The sequence below is a fragment of the Balaenoptera physalus genome (assembly GCF_965194825.1).
Source record: "Balaenoptera physalus genome assembly, chromosome: 14".
NCBI classification, from domain to species: domain Eukaryota; kingdom Metazoa; phylum Chordata; class Mammalia; order Artiodactyla; family Balaenopteridae; genus Balaenoptera; species Balaenoptera physalus.
The window spans coordinates 37,681,565-37,702,034 of record NC_138893.1 but is presented as its reverse complement, the minus strand read 5'-3'; the positions used below and the strand labels follow the sequence as shown (position 1 = coordinate 37,702,034).

The 20,470-nt window shown below is 33.2% G+C and overlaps 1 protein-coding gene across 10 annotated transcripts in view; it reads left to right on the top strand.

The window, feature by feature from the left end:
• Positions 1-20,470, top strand: part of ATRNL1 (attractin like 1) — a 715,591-nt gene that overhangs the window by 271,458 nt on the left and 423,663 nt on the right. For 8 of the 10 annotated variants that reach the window (XR_014253040.1, XR_014253041.1, XM_082423366.1 and 5 more), the window contains exon 25: positions 18,076-18,137. The exons of the other annotated variants lie outside the window; for them this stretch is intronic. Coding sequence is in view for 6 of the 8 variants with exons in the window: in XM_082423366.1 (XP_082279492.1) it covers positions 18,076-18,137 (62 nt within the window). In the remaining 2 variants the exon portion in view is untranslated. The remainder of the gene's footprint in view (positions 1-18,075; positions 18,138-20,470) is intronic. 10 annotated transcript variants of the gene reach the window in all.

Sequence of the window (20,470 nt, the reverse complement as noted above, 5' to 3'; positions counted from 1 at the left end):
ATATTTTAGATTGCCAACCACTTTAGCATTCAGACATCCTTAAAACTTCTAATTGTGACTGTAAGACACGTAGCAGTGTTCTGTGATAAATATGCTGATAATGTAGTAATTAAACAGGAAAAATTTTTTTATTTTGTAATGTTAGGAATCATGCTGTTGAGTTGATTTGCATCAATTTCCAGAGTGAGATTTTATTTTGGTAACACATCCTTTATGACTTGTAATGCCATGCAATTGAATCTTGACAATAAGAAAAGAAAAAAGAAATTACTACTATAACTGCAATGCTAATAACTTGAAAAACAGAAAGAGTGCATATTGAACGTTAGTACTTTATATTCTCCTACAATAGTGCTGCTCATCAACACTTATACATCACTGTTTAAATTAAATTAAATTAGATTGAATCTAAATTACCTGTTTCTGAGTAAATGGGATTTGGTAATACACTATTAAGTCAATCTGCAAATTGATGTCATAATTTAGATTTGATTTTTTTTAATGAGAATGATGCTAGGAATCATTCTTCAATTTGCAAATCTAATTTCCATAGTCTAGGTGATATCCTCTTACTAATAATGGTTAAGTTATACAGAACAAAATAGAGAAAAAATGGAATCCTAATGGTGATGTTTGTAAATTTTTATCACAAGTGTGTTAGTATTTTGAACATAGAAGATGAGTCATTTGAGCACAAAATAAGATGCTAAGCTACTAGATAAACAGGCATTGAAGTAAACAGGAAGTTTTATCTTGTGTGTATGGTTTGAAAAGTAAGGGTTATAATATACACGTGCTGATAAAGATTTCCTTGTATAATTTTTTCCCAAATTAAATCAAAGGACACATTATAATAATTAATAATAATAATTATTATTATCTGCTGTTATTACTATCTTCCAAATTGTAGGCTTGAGGAATTTGTCATATATATTTTCAAATACTTTTTCCTTTTAAGACTCTCTTTACATTAAACCTGTTAGCACAAGTTCAAGAAATAGTATTGAAAATTGTTAATCAATTTGATCAGTTACTCAACTAATATATTAATTCTGCTTATCAGAAAATATAAATGTGAAGAATATATAAAATATTTAAGACACGTATTCTTATTTTTTTAACGTCTTTATTGGAGTATAATTTCTTTACAATGGTGTGTTAGTTTCTGCTTTATAACAAAGTGAATCAGCTATACATATACATATATCCCCATATCTCCTCCCTCTTGTGTCTCCCTCCCTCCCGCCCTCCCTATCCCACCCCTCTAGGTGGTCACAAAGCACCAAGCTGATCTCCCTGTGCTATGCGGCTGCTTCCCACTAGCTATCTGTTTTACATTTGATAGTATATATGAGCCCATGCCACTCTCTCACTTAGTCCCAGCCTACCCTTCCCCCTCCCCGTGCCCTCAAGTCCATTCTCTACGTCTGTGATAAGACACGTATTCTTATAGAGAGAAATGGTAAGTTTTTATGACAGCTACAAAATAAGATTGGTTATGGTAGATACAGATGTTCTAGAGATTCAGAGAAGGAAGACATGTCAAGTTTACACTATAATGTCAGAGTTGAGTAGTAAAAACGAGACCATATTGCTCACAAAGCTGAAAATATTTACTATCTGGTTCTATACAGAAGTTTGTTGACTCCTTATATAAAATATTACTACCAATGCTATTCTTTATAAACAATCAAATTGAATTAGGTAAGATAGCTTAAGTGTAAAATATTTTTCTAAGAAAATGACTTATAAAGAACATTTTCAATCTTTTTATTTGTGAAATAAATCTAAGTAAAGAAATTCTCCCACTTCTTTATAGTAGTAATTTTAAAAAGTCATTAATTTTCCTTTGAAATCTGAACTCTTAAAATTTCTAATGCATTGTCATTAAATATCCATATAACCTCATAGATATTTTTAGATATTTGCCATCATAATATAATTTGATGTTGTAGACTGCCATGTTTTTATATAAAAGGGAGCAATTTTGTTTCTATGTAATCTTTGTTATTATTTTTAAAACTAAAATAATTTTTCATCAGATCATACGGTTTCATTGTGTATAGTTGGAAATTTGAAGCTTTTTAAAAAAAATGCAGCAATAAATATTCTTTTTGTGTAGTTATATTTTATTTGCTAACTTATTTGGGGGAACTTACTCTGTTTCTTCCATGGAATCGGTTCTGTTTATGCTCTATATTTTTAAAGGGATTATTAAATTTTTGTATAGAAGTCTGAAAAGTAGTCTTTAGTCTCTTAATTTCTTCTCCTTCAATGGTGATTTCCCTGTTCTCATTTCTTTTTTAGTATATTTTTGTTTTTTCCCTTGTTTTCTTGATCAATTTACCTAGTGGTTTTTCTATTTTGTTATGTTTTCAAAAATAAGATTTTGATTTAATTAGACCTCTTATTCTTCTCTTCTTGCATCATTAGTGTTTACTTTTACATTTAATATTCTTTATTATTTCCTTAGCTTGCTTTAGTTTATAGCTCATTTTATACTTTTTAGAGCTGAGGATTTATTTCATTTATTTTAATTTTTTCATTTTTATTAAAGTGTTTGTGCTATGACTGTACTTCTGATTACTGCTTTAAATATGTCTCATAGATCCCTTTATGTAGTGTTTTTCTTTTCATTATTTTTGAGAAATCATATAATTTTGATTTGCCTTTCCTCTTCTACCTCGGATTTGATAACTAGAAAGTTAAAAAAAATTCCATGTGGAAGGGCCCTTTTGTTTTGAGTATTCTTTTTTAGTTTCAAGTTTTATTATATTTTGATCAGATTAAGTAGTATAGTGTGCTATATTGTTGTTGTATTAAAGTCTCTTTTAATTAGTGTGTTTCTGTTGCCTCGCCTCTCTTGTACTTTTGCTCCACACGATGTTTTCTGTGTTATTTGGTCCATCGGTGGTGGTGGTAGTAGGAGTGGTAGTAGTATATTTTCAAATATTAGTATTATATTTTTGCTGTGAATTTTGGCTTTTAGCATTAAAAGTGCACTTCTTTTCAAGTTTAGTGCTTTTTGGCTTGACTTACAATTTGTCTAATATCAGGATCTCTATCTTTGCTTTCTTTATTGTTTTCATGTGCCTGATAAACTTTTCTTTATCTCTTTATCTTTAGCTTTATTGAATCAATTTATTTTAGTTTTTTCTTTTTTTGCAGCATTTAGTCTGGTCTTGCTTTGTGAAACAATTTAAAATGTCTTTCTTAAAAAGATGAATTAATGCTATTTACACTTATTGTTATAATCAATAATTTGATATAAATTAGCCATTGTATTTATCTAAGATGGCTTTGTAAAATTTTTATTCACTTTAAAAATTTGCTTATCAGTTTATTGTTCATTTCTTTAGGTTTTGACACATACAGTTGTGTAACCACCACCACAATCATGTTATAGAAAACTTACATCCCTCCCCAAATATCCCTTATAGGGTACATTTGTAGTCAACCCTTCTCCTCACTGCTGATTTTGACAGCCACTGATCTGTTTTCTTTTCTTGTAATTTTGTGTTGTTACTCTATTTAATTAACATTTGTTAAGTAGAGCTCTGGGAAGTTGGATGGTGGCTGTAGTTCAACAAAAGACCATAAGGAAATTGAAATTGAGAAGTTTATTACTAAAAAGTCCTAGGGGAGGTATATGGCGTGCCTCCAGGGGCCATACAGGAAGGTCAAGGCAGGGTGCAGGCAGAGGAAGCAACAGGACTTGGGGCTCATGCCTTTATTAGGGTTCATGTGTGGAGCACTTTGGGGTTACCAGGCTAAGGCTGGACTGGTCAATTCAAACCAGAAACACTGGGATTTTGTCAAACTTCCCAAGGGTCTTATCTAAGGCTCACACAAGGGGAAAGCCCTGGGAGGTAGAGGAAGACTTTACCGTGGTCACTGGCACAGTCATGTAGGGAACTTACATTTATCTGTGACTCTATGGGCTGCTATCTTGGACATGCACTTGCATGGGGGGCTAATTTCAGTTTAAGACCCCGATAGGCTGCATGGCCTACACAAAATGGATGCTGAGGCAGCAGTACCATGGAGTAGTTCAGCTAACCTCTTGACATTCTGACTTTTCCAAAATGTCATGAAATTTGCACCATATAGTATATAGACTTGCAGTTTTGTTTCAGCAGTATTTTTAAAAATTTTACCTTTATTAAAATGTAATTTACATAAATCAAAAAAATATATAATTTACACAAATCAAATTTATCCATTTTGAGTGCACAGTTTTATGAATTTTGGCAATTACACACAATTATGTAACCTCCACTGCAATCAAGATATAAAATCATTTCATCAACCAAAAAGTTCTTTGCATCCCTTTGCTATTAGTCATTCTTCCTTGACCCCAGGTTCTAGTAAAAAACTGTTATGCTTTCTATCACTATAGATTTGCCTTTCTATAATTATAGAGTGTGTATTTAGTTGGAAATTACCCTTGTATAAACATTTTATTCCTTTGTATTGTTTAGTAGTATTCCATGGAATGGATATACAATAATTTGTTTATCCAGTCACCAGTTGATGGATTTTTGGGCTGTTTACAGTTTGGGGCAATCGTTAATAAATCCACTATAGATGTTAACCTACAGGTTTTTGTGTAAGTGTTCTCAGTTATCTCGTGGAATATCTATGTGTGAGACAGCTAGGTCCTACAGTAAGTGTATGTTTACCTTTGTAAGAAACTGCCAAACTACCAAAATGGTTGTACAATTTTGCATTTCCATTAGTAATATATTAGAGTTCTAGTTTCTCTCATTGCCAACAGTACTTGATATTGTCAATTTTGTTGTTTTGATTTTAGCTATTATAAGAGATATGAGTGGTAATTTGTTGCCTCTAATTTGACTTTCCCTAAAGACTAATGATGTTAACCATTTTTTCATGTGCTTATTTTGCATCCATATATTTTCTTTAGTGAACTGTCTGTTCAAACCTTCGCCCATTTCTTAATTTGGTTTTTATTGAGTTTTGAGAAGTCTTTATATATTTTCCTTACAAGTTTTTTTCTCAGACGTGTGTTGCAAACATTTTCTCCCACATTATGTCTTGTTTTTTCATTTTCCTAACAGTCTTCCAAAGAACAGATGTTTATAATTTTAGCCAAATACAATAATTTTTTTTCACAAATGGGCATGTTTTTGATGTTATATTTAAGAAATCCTTGTCTAACCCAGATAATGAGGATTTTCTCCTTTGATTTCTTCTATAAGTTTTATAAATTTAAGTTTTACTTTAGGCCTATGGTTCATTCTGAGTTAACTTTTTATAGGTTTAAAGGTATGAGCTGATGTTTACATTTTGCCTTTGGATGTCTAATAGTTCCAGCGCCATTTATTAAACAGTGTATCCTTCCTTCATTGAATTACCATTGAACCTTTGTCACAATCAATTGATTCTGTTTTGTACACATATTTCTAGGTTCTCTATTCTGCTCCATTCACCTATGTGTCTGTTTGTTCATCGGTTCACACTGCCTTGATCACTAAATCTTTTTTTGTAACCTTAAATCAGTGCAAGTCTTCCAACTTTGTTTTTCTCTTCAAAAATTGTTTTGGCTATTCTAGTGCCTTTGCCTTCGCATATAAATTCTAGAATCTCCTTTTTAAAAAAAATCCTGCAAGAAATCCTTCTGGGATTTTGATTGTGATTGCATTGCATTTATGTATCAGTTTGGGGAGAATTGACATTATAATCCTGTTGAGTCTTATAATTCATGACCACTGTACATCTCTTTTTTTTTTTTTTTTAATTTATTTATTTATTCATTTATTTAATTTTTGGCTGCATTGGGTCTTCGCTGCTGCACGCGGGCTTTCTCTAGTTGCATTGAGCGGGGGCTACTCTTTGTTGCGGGGCTCAGGCTTCTCATTGTGGTGGCTTCTCTTGTTGCAGAGCACAGGCTCTAGGCACGCGGGCTTCAGTAGTTGTGGCACATGGGCTTCAGTAGTTGTGGCTCGCGGGCTCTAGAGCGCAGACTCAGTAGTTGTGGCACACGGGCTTAGTTGCTCCGCGGCATGTGGGATCTTCCCGGACCAGGGCTCGAACCCGTGTCCCCTGCATTGGCAGGCGGATTCTTAACCACTGTGCCACCAGGGAAGCCCTGTACATCTCTTTATTATTCAGGTCTAATTTGATTTCTTTTATTAGGGTTTTGTAATATTCTATGTGTGTTTTGTATATATTTTATCAGACTTATACCTAAGCAATTTTATAGTTTTTTAATACTATATAATTGCATAGCTTTTTATTCTTATTTCTAGTTGTTCACTGTTAGTACAGATCTTCTTTGACTTACGATGGGGTTATGTCCCAATAAACCCATTGTAAGCTGAAAATATCATAAGTAAAAATGTGTATATAATATACCTAACCTGCTGAACATCATAGCTTAGCCTAGCCTACCTTAAATGTGCTCAGAACACTCATATTAGCCTACAGTTGGGCAAAATCATCTAACATGAAGCCTATTTTATAATAAAGTGTTGAATATCTCATGTAATTTTTTGAAACTGTACTGAAAGTAAAAAACAAAATGGTTGTATGGGTACAAAATGTTTGTAAATATGTTGGTTGTTTACCCTTGTGATCGAGCGGTTGACTGGGAGTTGAGGCTCACTGCTGCTGCCCAGCATCACGAGAGAGTACCGTGCCATTTATCCCTAGCCTGGGAAAAGATCAAAATTCAGTATTTGAAGTACAGTTTCTACTGAATGCGTACTGCTTTCATGCCATTGTAAAGTTGAAAAATTGTAAGTCAAACCATTGTAAGTTGGGGAAATGCAATAGATTTTTGTAACTTTAATATGTATTCTGCAAACTTGCTAAATTCATTTAATATTTGTATTAGTTTTGGGGATTAACAATCATTCTGTCCACAAATAGACATAGTTTTATTTCTTCTTTCCAATTCTTTCCAGATCTTTTTCTTGCTTTATTGCAGTGGAAAAGAGCTTCATTGTGGTATTGAGGAGAAGTGGTGAAAGCAGACATCCTTGCCTTGTTTCCAATCTTAAAGGGAAAATATTTCATCTTTTATTAAGTATTATGTTAGCTAAAGGTTTATCAAGAAGCTCTTTAGTTAGAGAAGCTCCTTTGTATATCTGTTCTACTGAGGGTTTTTTTTTTTTAAATCAAGTATTAGTGTTGAATTTTTTCAAATACTTTTTATGCATTTGTTGGGATGATTCTTTGGTAGTTCACTTTCAGTCTTTAAACTTGGTAAATTATGAGGATTAATTTTGCATGTTGAACCAGGTTTGCATTTCTGAGATAAAACTATACTTAGTATTGATTTATTATCCTTTTTATACATTGTTGAGTTCAATTTGCTAATATTTATTGAGGATTTTTGCTTCTATATTAATGAAAGGTATTTCTCTTTAGATGTCTTTTTCTTATTATGTCTTTGTCTAGTTTTGTTATCAGAGTAGTGCTGATCTCATAAAATAAATGTTAATAAAAGTGTTATCTCCTTTTCTATTTTCTAAAAGAGGATATGTAGGATTGATATTATTTCTTACTTATAAATGTAGAATTTTCCAGTGAAGCCATCTGGGCCTATAGTTGATTATATATAGTTGATTGCAGTTGATTTGTTTTGTTGTTTTTGTTGTGTTGTTTGAAGGTTTTAAACAAGAAATCTAATTTGTTTAATAGTTATAGTAGTATTTAGGTTATCTATTTCTTCTTAAGAGAGCTATGATATTTTGTGCATTTCAGTGAATTTGTCCATTCTAGGATATTGAATTTATGGATTAAACTTAAATATTATACTTACCAATGATTAAGAAAATAATACTTAAAGATTATATAATATTAAAATATAATATGGATAGTGTTGACCTATTTAATCTTTTTTTCAGTCTCCTTTGCCCATTATTTTTTTCTGCCTAGTGCCCTGTGGGGTAAAGGGCATGCTGAAGACCAGAGTTGAAAGGATTTCTAAAACTTACCAGAAAAACTCCTGTGATTATGTTATCTAACATCCCATAATTTTCAACTCTATTTTCTACTACATCAAATAACCATATGATTACTTCATGATTTTTTTTTTATTGCAAAGTCATGACCCCTCAATTTGAGTTTTAAAGTTTTATGTTTTATTATAAGGAAACCTAAGTTCTATGTTGCCATTGTTTTTCATGTAGTTTAAAACTGGAAATTATCCATATAGGAGCAAAAACATCAGAGCAATTGTGGGGACCTACTAAATCATCTTTAAAAGCACTTTCTTCTGGAAAGCACCTTACTCACTGCATTCTGGTCCATTAGTCTAGTCTAGGTTTAATGGAGAGAAGAGAACAGAGAATTAACCTTCAAAGTATCCAAAATCAGATGTGTATAGAAAATATTCTTTGTTTGAAATTTTATTGTTTTAGTTGTTTCCTTAGCAACTATTATATTAATGCCTTTTTGAATGCAGATGGTTTTATTACTTATTTAGTAGGAGTACATATGTATGAAAAATTGACATTTGAATAGTACCACATGCCCTAACTAAGACCGTTGGCTACACTTGCTACTTTGAGGTTTTAGACATAAACCTGGTTTCTGAAGTTTTAGAGGTAGGACTGAATGATGTAGTTGGTCTAGTGAACATCACTCTATAAAAGGAAGCTAGCTCCCTTTTGGTCACTTAAATTATAGAGGAAAAACTAGATTGTGAAGAAAATTGTAATTTATAGAAAGTGGTGTTACAAGCATAAATTGCATATAAACTTCTCTATTAGCCATTGCTCTTGCAGTTTTATATCTTGAATTAAAACCTGAGACTCTTCAAGAAACCTCATAAGTATGCTAATACTATAATGAAGAACAGGTAGCATTACAAATGCAAAGTTTTGTCTTTTCATTTTAAAGGTTTGGTTTCATTTTTTAACACATAACAATGCTGTTTTTGAAAAAATAATATCCTTTAACTTAAAGAAAATGTACTCTCTGGACATGTAGATTGAAAGCTCTATGTATTTTAACTGACATAATCTTGATGTAAAAGTAATTGTTTTCCTGTACAGCTTGACCTTTAGTAAAATGAAACTGTTTTAAGACTTTCTATTTAGAACATTAAGGTATACGTCTCCAGTAGTTACTGCAATTCATCCACTAAACACATATAAGTAAAAATGCTAGGTTCTTTGCTAGTTGCTAGGAATGTATAGCTCAACATTGTAATGCCTGACTTCAAATATCTTGAAATCAAATGGAAAGGGAAGATGGCTATGCTAATTATCACAGGGTACTGTGATTAATTGGTGGTGGGAAAGTGTAGAACTTAAGAACTAGATTCAGAATGCATTGATTTCCATTTTAGCTCCACTGCTTGTTGCCTGGGTAATCTATAAACCTTTAATTCCTCATCTATAAGATGAATATAATGACATTACCTATTTTATGGGGTTATTCTGAGGATTAAATAAATTAGTGTATGAAAAGCACTTAGCACAGCGCCTGGGCAATAGTAAGCACTTTAATAAATGTTAGCTCTTTTCAGTAGTACTGTGGTGAAAGTGTATGGTAGGGGCAACAGGCAAACAACTGAGGGCCAAAAAACAGGATCTAGAACTTCCAGGAAGTGAATCATTTTGATAGACGTTACCCCAGAGAAGAAGGTGTTAGGGCAGGAGGGAACGGTTTATGCCCAGCAAGGCACAGAGGTTGATAATGTATGCAGCAAGATCAGACTGCAGTGTCAATGCTCTGCGTAGAGAGAGAAGCAAGGGCCAAATTTTGAAGATCGTTATTGCTATGTCAAGGAAGTTGGAGTCCAAGCTAAAAGTGGTGGAAAAACACTGAGGAAATTTAAGCGGGGGAATGAAGAATTTTGATGAGGGGAATTATGGGAAACTCCTTCAGTTTTAAAAAAAGAGCATTTTGTCAGTTGGGTAAAGAATGACCAGAAAGGTTCAAAGGTTATGAGGTTGAAGACAGGGAGACCAGTTAAGTTTTTGCATTAAACCAGGAGGAAAGTGATGAGTGCCTTCATTAAGGCATTTATTTGCTCTAAAAAGAATTAAACCCATTAAATTTTTATAGACAATATTCAAGGATTCATAATCAGAGTAATTTGTGTAGTATTTATGCAGAATTGGCCAGTATATTTGTTCCTCTTAGGTTTTATTGTCTTTTAAAAATCATCCATTTTCCATTTAACGGTATTTTAAAAAAATATTTATCAGGAATGATACAAATTATATTATCAATAAGCACTGTATTAATTATCTATAGGAAATTTATGTTTACCTTGAATAGATTATCATAGTTGATCTTATTCAGTAATAGTTAATTTAAGCCCCAGTCTGCTTTATTTTTAAAAATGAATAGATAAAGACCTAATACGATTTTGAATTGCTTGCCTGAAACATAGCCCAGTTGTCTTTGAGATGTGACTAGATGACTAACTTCCATTACTTAACTCTGCTTTTATGTCATCATTTTGAAGGACTATAATCCAAATAGTGGTTTGAAGAACCTCTCTTTTACTTTCAGTTTGTTAGATGAATTTGATCATTTTAGCACATCCCTTCATATTTTCACTTTTTTATATCTCAGTGTTATATCAGAGTTTATGGCAATCTGACATTTTGTACAAACACACCAATTTGTCCTTCATAATAAGAACATTTTTTTCTCTCTTACAAAATCTGACATTTTATGGTAAATATCAAGCTATTAATCTACTTCTCTATTCTAAGCACACTTAATGCAACTTTTTCATAAATTCAAAATGTTTATCATTATGTTAATGAAAAATATAGCACATCTTTAAATCAGGCTTTAGATTTTGGACGTGTTTTCAATATGAATTTGCGTTTAAGCTCAAATGGACAAAATATCACTGTTGCTATAGTTTCGGCTCACTCTGATTTTTAGCATGCTAGTTTATCGGTTATTTGGGGCACTTTAAAAACATGGGGAAAATGAGGATATTATGAAGCTTTAATTGGTTTCCTGATTTTGATTAATTTTCTTTAAATGATATTGGATAACTTGAATAAAATCATTAAAGAAAAGAGAATTTCAAAAGTGCATTTTTCTGGCTAAAGTTTTAAAACTAACTTTAAATTCGACTTAAGTAAACTTTTCATATTTTTCACGGGGATGTAAAGAGTCATGTTATAGCCATAGCACCAGCCAATAGAAATCTTTCTAATTAGACAATTAGAGATTTTAGAGTCAGAAATGTCCCGTATCCTCTAGAGATACACTCTCAGGGAAACTATGAATATAGGGTTGTTTTTGTTGTTATCGATTTGTCTCACTGTTTTCTAAATAAAATTAGCTAAATGATCAAGTGATCACTCTTTTAAAGCAATCTCATTTTTTTCCCCCATTGGTTAAAAAATAATGTTTCAGGTAATACCTTCTGTTTTGGACAGGAAGATTGTAGTCTGAACTAAGTCACCTTCTGAAAGAAATTCCAAGAAGCCAACATAGTTAAAAATGTTTATCATTGAAATTAAGAAATTGAGGTAAAAATACGTATTAAGAAACCATTTCTGATACCTTGATTTCAAATTATTTACATTGTAGGTAAAATTATAAATGGTAGATATTATAAAATTTTTTCTGTGATTATAAACAAATAAAAACATTTTATACAGAAATGCATATTTTTCATAACATCTGAACTCTACAATATATGTAAATTTTATAGGGGAAAATAGTATTTTATGATTTGAAATTAGAAGGCACTTATAGTCTATGTGATTATTGATTTATAAAAGAAATTTAAGTAAATAAATAATTTTTTAATGTTTCTCAGAATAACATCTGTACCTCCTTCCTTTCATGGCTCTTAATAAGGATATATGAAGTCCTAAGAATACTCTTGTGCTGAATTTTGCTATTGTTATTCATTTATTCAGCAAGTTTTTATTAAATGCTTACTATGTACTATGTGCCAAATACTGTTCTAGGTACTGGAATAGTGCCATGGACATTATGAACAAGGCTACTATTCTCAAGGAGTTTACGTTTTAGTGGGGAAAGATATTTTAACTAATGATCAACCAATAAATCAGATAATTTCAGACTGAAGTATAAAAGAAGTAGGTTTACACAAGAATATAGAATAAGGGAGAGGGCAGCTACTTTATATGTGTCTTAGAGAAGTGTGATATTTGAGGTGAGCTCTAGATGATAGTGAGCCAGCCACATGAAGACCAGTTGCCCAGTGTCACTTAGAATGCTCTCCCTTTGTCTATACTTACTCCTGTCTCTGTAGGTCTTTCAGTTTCATTGGAAGGGGCCTGGAGTTGCTGGATGCTCTTCCTAGAGAGAGAAATGCTGAGAAAATAGTCAGATACATTTGCAACTAATGCTAGTATCATTTCTTCCGGCTACCCCTGCTTTTTTCTCCTGTCTGTTCTCAGTACTTCCGCATGTTTTTAGTTACCAAGGAGTGATTTCTTGTCCCACATATGTTAATATAGAAAATAGGATACTTTTAATGGTTTTTTTTTCCCATTAGAATTACCAAGTTCTAAAACACTATATAATTTATAATTGTTATTACTGTTTCTGTCTACCCTGCCACAACCACTAAGAATCTTTTTTTCACTGATATATCCAAGAACCTGACATGGTGCCCAGAATATAATAGATATTCAGTGAAATATTTGATGGATGAATACCTTGACACTCCAGAGAGAGAATATTGAGAGGGAATCTGCTTGAGTTAGTGCTCGCTTGGTCTTGTTCACCAGTGCAACCAAATCTCCTTGTATCTGCCTTCCATTTTTATGCCTGTGCCTGACAATGAAGTGTCTGACACAGTATGTTCCATAGGCTATCTCCTGTGGAACTTCCTATAGAAAGTCTCAGGAGGAGAAACATTTAAAAAGACTTGCACAACACATTGTACTGCTGACTTTCCATTTGAACAACCAATATCAAATGCTGTTTAGCTTGAGTCCCCAGAATCCAGACGGTATGCTAAGTATAGAGACTGCTTGTGCCATCTACATTTACTCTTGAGTACAATTATATTAACAGATTAGTTACAGATAGATAATATAATTAAAGTTTTAGAATGTTTTAGTGCTTTAGTTCATGATTGTAACTTGTAGATCCTTCACTTGACTGCTTTATTTACTCAGATATTCTTTGGGAAAATGCAGGACATTGTAGATATTTTCATTTGGGTCTATGTTTTGCTTACTTGCCTCAAAACATGACTTTTTTTTCCAAGTTACTTAGCTATATGGACCCAGAAAGGGCAAGCAAACCATAATAAAATTCTGCAGTACCAGCTTGAATCATGTACTTTGCCAGTCTAAATTGATTTTAACACTGTTGGCTATTCCCACTGTTTATGCATAACTTATCTTGAAGGAATGCAAAACCCTTTATAGGTTAAAGAATCAGAGTGATGATAATGATTTGCATTGACAGTATGCAAAGGAATTAGTGGCAAGACCCATATTTGAATATAGATGTATTTTTTCCTCCCCCCAAAGTGTATCACTTGGTTTTTAAAGATGTCTTGGCTCTGTTCCTCTCCCCAGTTGGAACTTTTATCCTTTGTTTCCATTTTCTCGCTCTGCTCAATTTTGATTTCACTTCCAACAGTTTTTCCTCAATATGGAGCCTGTCCTGGAATAGAGATTTGACTGGTTGCTTTTGAAAATTCATGTGGCCCAAGCTGTTCTAGCTCCTTTTGGAACTTCTCAAGGACCCTTTGCACTCATATGCTCTTGGACTAGGCAGACCACTTATATTTTTACCTTCTGTATTCAGTGGGCCTGCCTGGTTCCATTGAAGGCCTTTTGTATTTTCCTGTTGATTCTGTCTTCTTACTCCCTCGCAGACCCTGGTACCATATGTGTCTGGTGTTGTGGTTTATCCGTACCTGTTCATGTTTCGGCATTCAAGAGGAGGATAATTTTTCATTTAACTTTGTTGAAATTGTTTTCTATGTATTTTCTTTCTGCAGTTTACTTGCCATAGATAGGTAGGTAGGTAGATAGATAGATAGATAGATAGATTTGAGTTTTTTTTTTAATGTGGAAAATCAGGGATATTTTAAAACTATGCTACCACTGCCACTGTCCACCTAGAACTCGGCCTCACAGATTATATTTCTTAATTTCCAAATAGTTAACTTGTTTTGATTATATCCAAAATTATAGCTTTAATTTTGATTTTAATCAGATAATATAGTACATAAAATCACTACCATTCAGAATTTTTAAGTAGTTTCTCTGCATAATGTTCACTGTCTACTTTTCTAAATGCTCTGTGGATTTAACAAAAGATTTGTTTTCCTATTTTACATGCTCCTGATTCTTTCTGCTCTGTTTTTAACAGACCTTTTTGGAAGTTCAGTCTGTAGTTGCTGTCTGTACTGCCTCACATTACATACTCGTCTTATGTTCTCTGTTTAGATGAACATTCCCACCCCTTCATTGAAAGTGCATTTGTTTGTTACCCACAAAGTTGATGTTGGCAAATTTAATGGTCATAGTCCCATCCTCATCTTACTCAACCAACAAAACCAGCCACTACTTTCCTCTTGCAAGATTCCTTTTCCTTGGCATCCTTGACACAATACTCTCCTGGTTTCCTCCTACTTAATTGTTCACTTGTTTGTTGTTGTTGTTAGCTCTAATAATGAGGTGGCCCTGAACATCCTCTTAGAAGTTTTAAATGAGTCATATCCAATGTTCACCAAGCCTTCTCACCTTTCACTCTAAATTATGTGCCCATCAACTTGGTTTTGCCTCCATGGCTACTACTCTTGTGCAAACTACTATCATATCATAACTAGAAAAATCCAATATCCTTCTTTCTAATGTCCCTGCTTTCCTCTATCATCTCTTTCCCACCCAGCAGCCAGAATGATATTTTTCTTGAGAGTTAGATCATGTCATTACATGGCTCAGGTCTTATAATATGTTCCAAACTCTTTATCATGCCAAGGACCTAGGTGAATTAACCCCCACTTGTCACTCTGAACTTATTTTTAACTTCTCTGCCCCTAGCTCACAATACTCCAGCTCTTGTGACTTCAGTTTCTCAAACATCTCTAGCCTAAGTGTACTATTCCCTAAGCCTGGAATCCTCCACTGACAGATCTTTGTGTGGCTTTACCATTCTTATTATTTGTATGTCCAGCTCATATATCATGTCTTCAGTGAGGCTGCCCCTAACTGCCTAATCTCAACTAGCTACATATCCTTCCACTGCATCACATCACCTTGTTTTTCTTCAGAACACTTACCATTGTCGAAAATTATGATAATCCACTTATGAGTCTACCTGGTTATTTTTTGCCTCCTGCTATTGGGATGCAAACTCCAAGAGACCAGGGACTTTGTCTTATTTACAAGATTGTCACCAGCTCCTAGAACAGAGCTTGCTTAAGCAATATTTCTTTGAATATTTCTTCATGATTTGAATGACTGAATAAATTAATTTTTGTCTGCTTGATCAGATAGGTTATTAAAGAGATATACATATTAAAATTTATTCTGTAATTATGTTATCTAATTCTCCTTATAAGTCCAGACATTGTGTTTTCACTTATTTGGCCTGTGTTTTTGGTGCATATAGGTTTATTATTTTTATTCATTATTTGTGCCTTATACATTTTATTTGACCAGGTTTTGATTTTGAATTTCACTTTGCTATTGATATTATCCTTCATGCCTTCATTGTTGTTGTCTTTAAGAGCCAATTTTTTTTTTTCACAATCCTTTATATTTTGGATATAAGTGTGCCACTGCTATAGATGTGCTTTCTATAAAAAACATAAAGCTAAATTATGGTTTTTAATGTGCTATGGAAATCTCTCTCTTTTGATGAGGATTCAGTCTGTTCACATTTAGTGCAATTGCTTCTATATACTTTATCTTATTCCTTTATTTTTAAATTTATTTTATGTTACATGTATTTTTATTTATTTTTTTCTTTTCTCTTTTCCATACATTTGCTAATTATTGAAGTCCTTTTTCTTCTTTTTCATTTAGATATTTCTCAACATGGTCTAAGTTTACCTTCCTATTCCAATTTATCTTAAACCAATTTCATTGATTATGATTTCAAAATAATTATCCTTTTGAAGATTATCCAGTTCTCAATTACTGTATTCAGAATCATCTTTCCATGGTTTTAAGATACTGTTGACAATATTGTTTGATAAGCTCTGTTTCTAAGATACTCTCATGAACAGTACCTGGAGAGAAAATTCATCTGTATCTTCTCCATTTTAAAAGATGTTTTTTCTTAAATCTTTTAAAACATTTTCACCTAGAACCAATCTCCTACAGCAACTGTCTTTCCTCAGTGTCTGTATAAATGCTCTGTAATTCTTCAAATGCTTAGAAGCTTTTTGGAAATGAATGTTATTATATTTAAGCTTTCATGTATATACCAAAAATTTAACCATTTTCTGGACTGGCTGTAATTCTTTATTTTATATAAGAAACAATATTTCTTATTTTAGAATGCCATTTCAATTCCTTGCCCTGAAAGCTGGGATAATTGTGAGACTCATTTCCTTTCTTTTCCTTCACTCATGGATTATATCCTCCTCTGCGTTTTGTCTAATGTCTGAATATGGTTTTTCCATACATTTTATATAGTTTTCTAGTTCTGTAAGACAAGAGAGAAATCTCATCCTTGTTAGTCCATTTTCACTGGAAGTGGAAATTGTATTACATGTTTTTGAAAATTTTTCATAAAAGATTATTAAAGGAGAAGATTTCAAGAACTTAATTGTTTAGCTTCAGCTATCTGGGAAAATTCACTTATGTTGACCATCTCCTTTATACATGATGTAAAAGTATAATATTTACTGTATTATACTTATACTATATACCAGATATTATGGCAATAATTTTATTTCTATTAATTGAGTTAGTCTTTTCTCTAACACTATGAGGTAGATGCTCTTATTATTGCCATTCACATATGGGACAAAAATAGGTTAAATAGTTTTCTAAAATATTTACATCTAGTAAGTGAAAAAGTTGGATTTTCTCTATTTCTCTATCTAAATAGATATTCTCTATTCAGATGCTGCATTATTGACTAGTTCACTATATAATACTTCCTCAAGAAACATGTTACAGTATGATCTCTATAATGTTAACAAAAGTGGAGAACAATTTTAGCTTATTGATTTATTTCTCCTCTCAAAATTCATTAACATGAAAATATAAACTGAGGTGGTGTATTTTATTCTTGCAGGGGTTTATAACAAAATAGTTGTATGCAGCTTCCCTAGACAAGAATATACAAGTAAAACTAGTTCCTTCAGTTTCCTTAATACAGTTGAAATTAAGTTTTTTGGCACACAAGCAATTATCAATTGTATTGATAGAAAAATGTGATAATTATTAGATGAAGAAACTCATTTGCCTGTTTTAGTTAGACACATTTAATATGTCATAGGATTTCACATGAAAGTCTTAGCATGCATTACTGAAGTAATTTTATAATAGTTTTCTTTTTTTTTCACATCTTTATTGGAGCATAATGGCTTTACAATGTTGTGTTAGTTTCTGCTGTACAACAAAGTGAATCAGCTGTATGTATACATATATCCCCGTATCCTCTCCCTTTTGAGCCTCCCTCCCACCCTCCTTATCCCACCCCTCTAGGTCGTCCAGAGCATGGAGTTGATCTCCCTGTGCTATGCAACAGCTTCCCACTAGCCATCCACTTTACATTTGGTAGTGTATACATGTCCGTGCTACTCTCTCACTTCATCCCAGCTTCCCTCCCCGCCCCCCCGACCCGTGTCCTCAAGTCCGTTCTCTACGTCTGTGTCTTTATGCCTGCCCTGCCACTAGGTTCATCAGTACCGTTTTTTTAGATTCCATATATGATAGTTTTCTTAAGCCATTTAATGTTATAGCCTGTGCAAAGGTCATCAGTAGTTGGTTATATTAGGTGTTCTCAATGAAATTTTGATTCCAGCACATATGATTTATAATATGGTGATCCAAATTTCTTGATGATTTAAAAGTATTGTATTTATAAATGCCATGAAACATCACCACTTTGAAGAAGAGCATAGATTCAGTAAGTTTCAAACTTTCTTTTATTTTGATTTTTCAGATTGCATTCTCACAACATAATACAATCATGGATCTTGTGCAGTTTTTTGTCACCTTCTTCAGGTAATTTGCTTTTACTGACTTTGAATTTGTTAAACCTATATTCTGATGTATGTTCTATAAATCTGTTAGGTAATTTACCAGTTCTTTACCCTTAAATATGATACAGTGTGTCTTGAATAGTTTTATATACTTAAATATATACCACAGAGCAGAAGAAACATACTTGACATATACTTTTGCAAGTTTATTTTGCTGTAGTACTATTTAATAGCTAATTGATTCAGTGGAAAGAGGACGATAACCCTGTGTTCCCCTGTCATATAAGTAATTAAAGCCTGTTTTAATTAATAAAATTAACAGTGCATTCACTGTATTGATTAGGTCCATCTCCTAGCATTAAAATCCATATCAATTCAGTTATTTCTTGGATTACTTAGGTAATTATTATATGTGCTTAGCAATGTGATGAAATCTGTAGGGGATGAGAAAAAGTATGTATTTTCTGCCTTTAGAGAGCTTATAATCTGGAAGTACTAAATATGACTTAGGATATCGCATAATTTCCTAGAATATTAGTTATTTGAGATATTAACAGTAGGTTCATTAAAAAGTGTTCCATAATTAAATACATTTGGAAAATGCTGTGTATACTGAAGTTAAATAGGGCTTTTTTGGTTTGTTTTTAACTGACATTACTTCTCAGAGTTTATTTTTTCCTCACAGTTTTTAATATGTTAATTTGCAGTGTATCTTTCTAAAAGAGAGGGCGGAGTTTGTAGCATTTCTCAAAACCTAAAAGCTCTCTTCATAGAACATCTATTTTCATTTCCATGGGATGTAAATAAAGAAACACTGGGTGAGGAGAAGCAGCTGAATTTTAGTGGTAGAATATCTGTGTGATGGCACCTGAGATCATCTGGATTAGAAAGAATGTTATTTTTGTTAACATGATTATGATGTGTACCGCTTATACTGGTCCACTAGGTGCCTTTGTGTAAATTAGACAATTGTGCCTCCTTCTGGCAGGCATAGCCCCACATCACAGCACGCAACTTTACAAACAGTGCATGTAATTTTGACCTTCACTCACCAAGTTGTCTGGGCTGCGTTGAACAGCGAAGAACCTGTTAAACCAAATCCTTGACACAGATGATATGCCAAGCACTTTCCTCAACACCAAAGTAACATTATTGGTTATCTTATAACGACACCATACAATACTTGAATTCCTAATACCTTATCCACAGGAGTTAGCAAACATTTTCTGTAAAGAGCCAGTTAGTAAATATTTCAAGATTTGTGGGGTATAAGGTCTCTGTTGCATCTAAACAACTCTGCTGTTGTGGTGCTAAAGCAGCCTCAGCCAGTATGGAAACAAATGGGAGTGACTATGTTCCAATAAACCTTTATTATAAAAACAGCTGCTAGGCTGAATTCTGCCTAGCAGAATTATGTGGACATAATTTGCCCAACCCCTGATCTAACTTATGCCTGAATGCCTTTAATGACAGGAAACACACCATCTCTTGAGATACCATTTTCTATCTTCAGATAACTAATTGTTCTTTATAATTGCGATGAAATCTGCCTCCCTGTAATAGCTCTTCTCATTTACCCATATGGGCCCATACATAGCAAGTCTAATCTCTCTCATCTCCATTTGCAGCCCTCTAGTTTTCTACACTCTTTTCTCCAATTTACACATTCTCTGTTCGTTTATTCACTTCTTGTTGTCAAAATCCTTACCATGTTGGTCACTTTGCTCTGAAAGCAATCATGTTTGTCTTTGTCCCTTAAAAAGTGTTAATTTCCAGAATTTAATGCTAAATCATATATATCACTAACATGTGCAAAGTCTTTTCATACTTTAAATTTGTCCCTTAAAAATGAAATTTGAGGAAACAACTTTTTTTTTTAATTCATTTATTTTTTTGGCTGTGTTGGGTCTTCGTTGCTGCGCACGGGCTTTCTCTCTAGTTGGGGCAAGCAGGGGCTACTTTTCGCTGTGGTGTGCGGGCTGCTCATTGCGGTGGTTTCTCTTGTTGTGGAGCACAGGCTCTAGGTGCGCGGGCTTCAGTAGTTGTGGCACGTGGGCTCAGTAGTTGTGGCTCTCGGGCTCTAGAGCGCAGGCTCAGTAGTTGTGGTGCATGGGCTTAGTTGCTCTGCGGCATATGGGATCTTCCCACACCAGGGCTCGAACCCGTGTTCCCTGCATTGGCAGGCGGATTATTAACCACTGCGCCACCAGGGAAGTTCCGAGGAGACATCTTAAATATATTTAACGTTCTCTGATTTTGTACTTCTGAATATTAAGGGATATTAAGCCTATTAATTAGATTGCAATGTTTTTGGAAAAGTGTGAGAAGTTGTAATAGAATGAGCCTTATTTAATG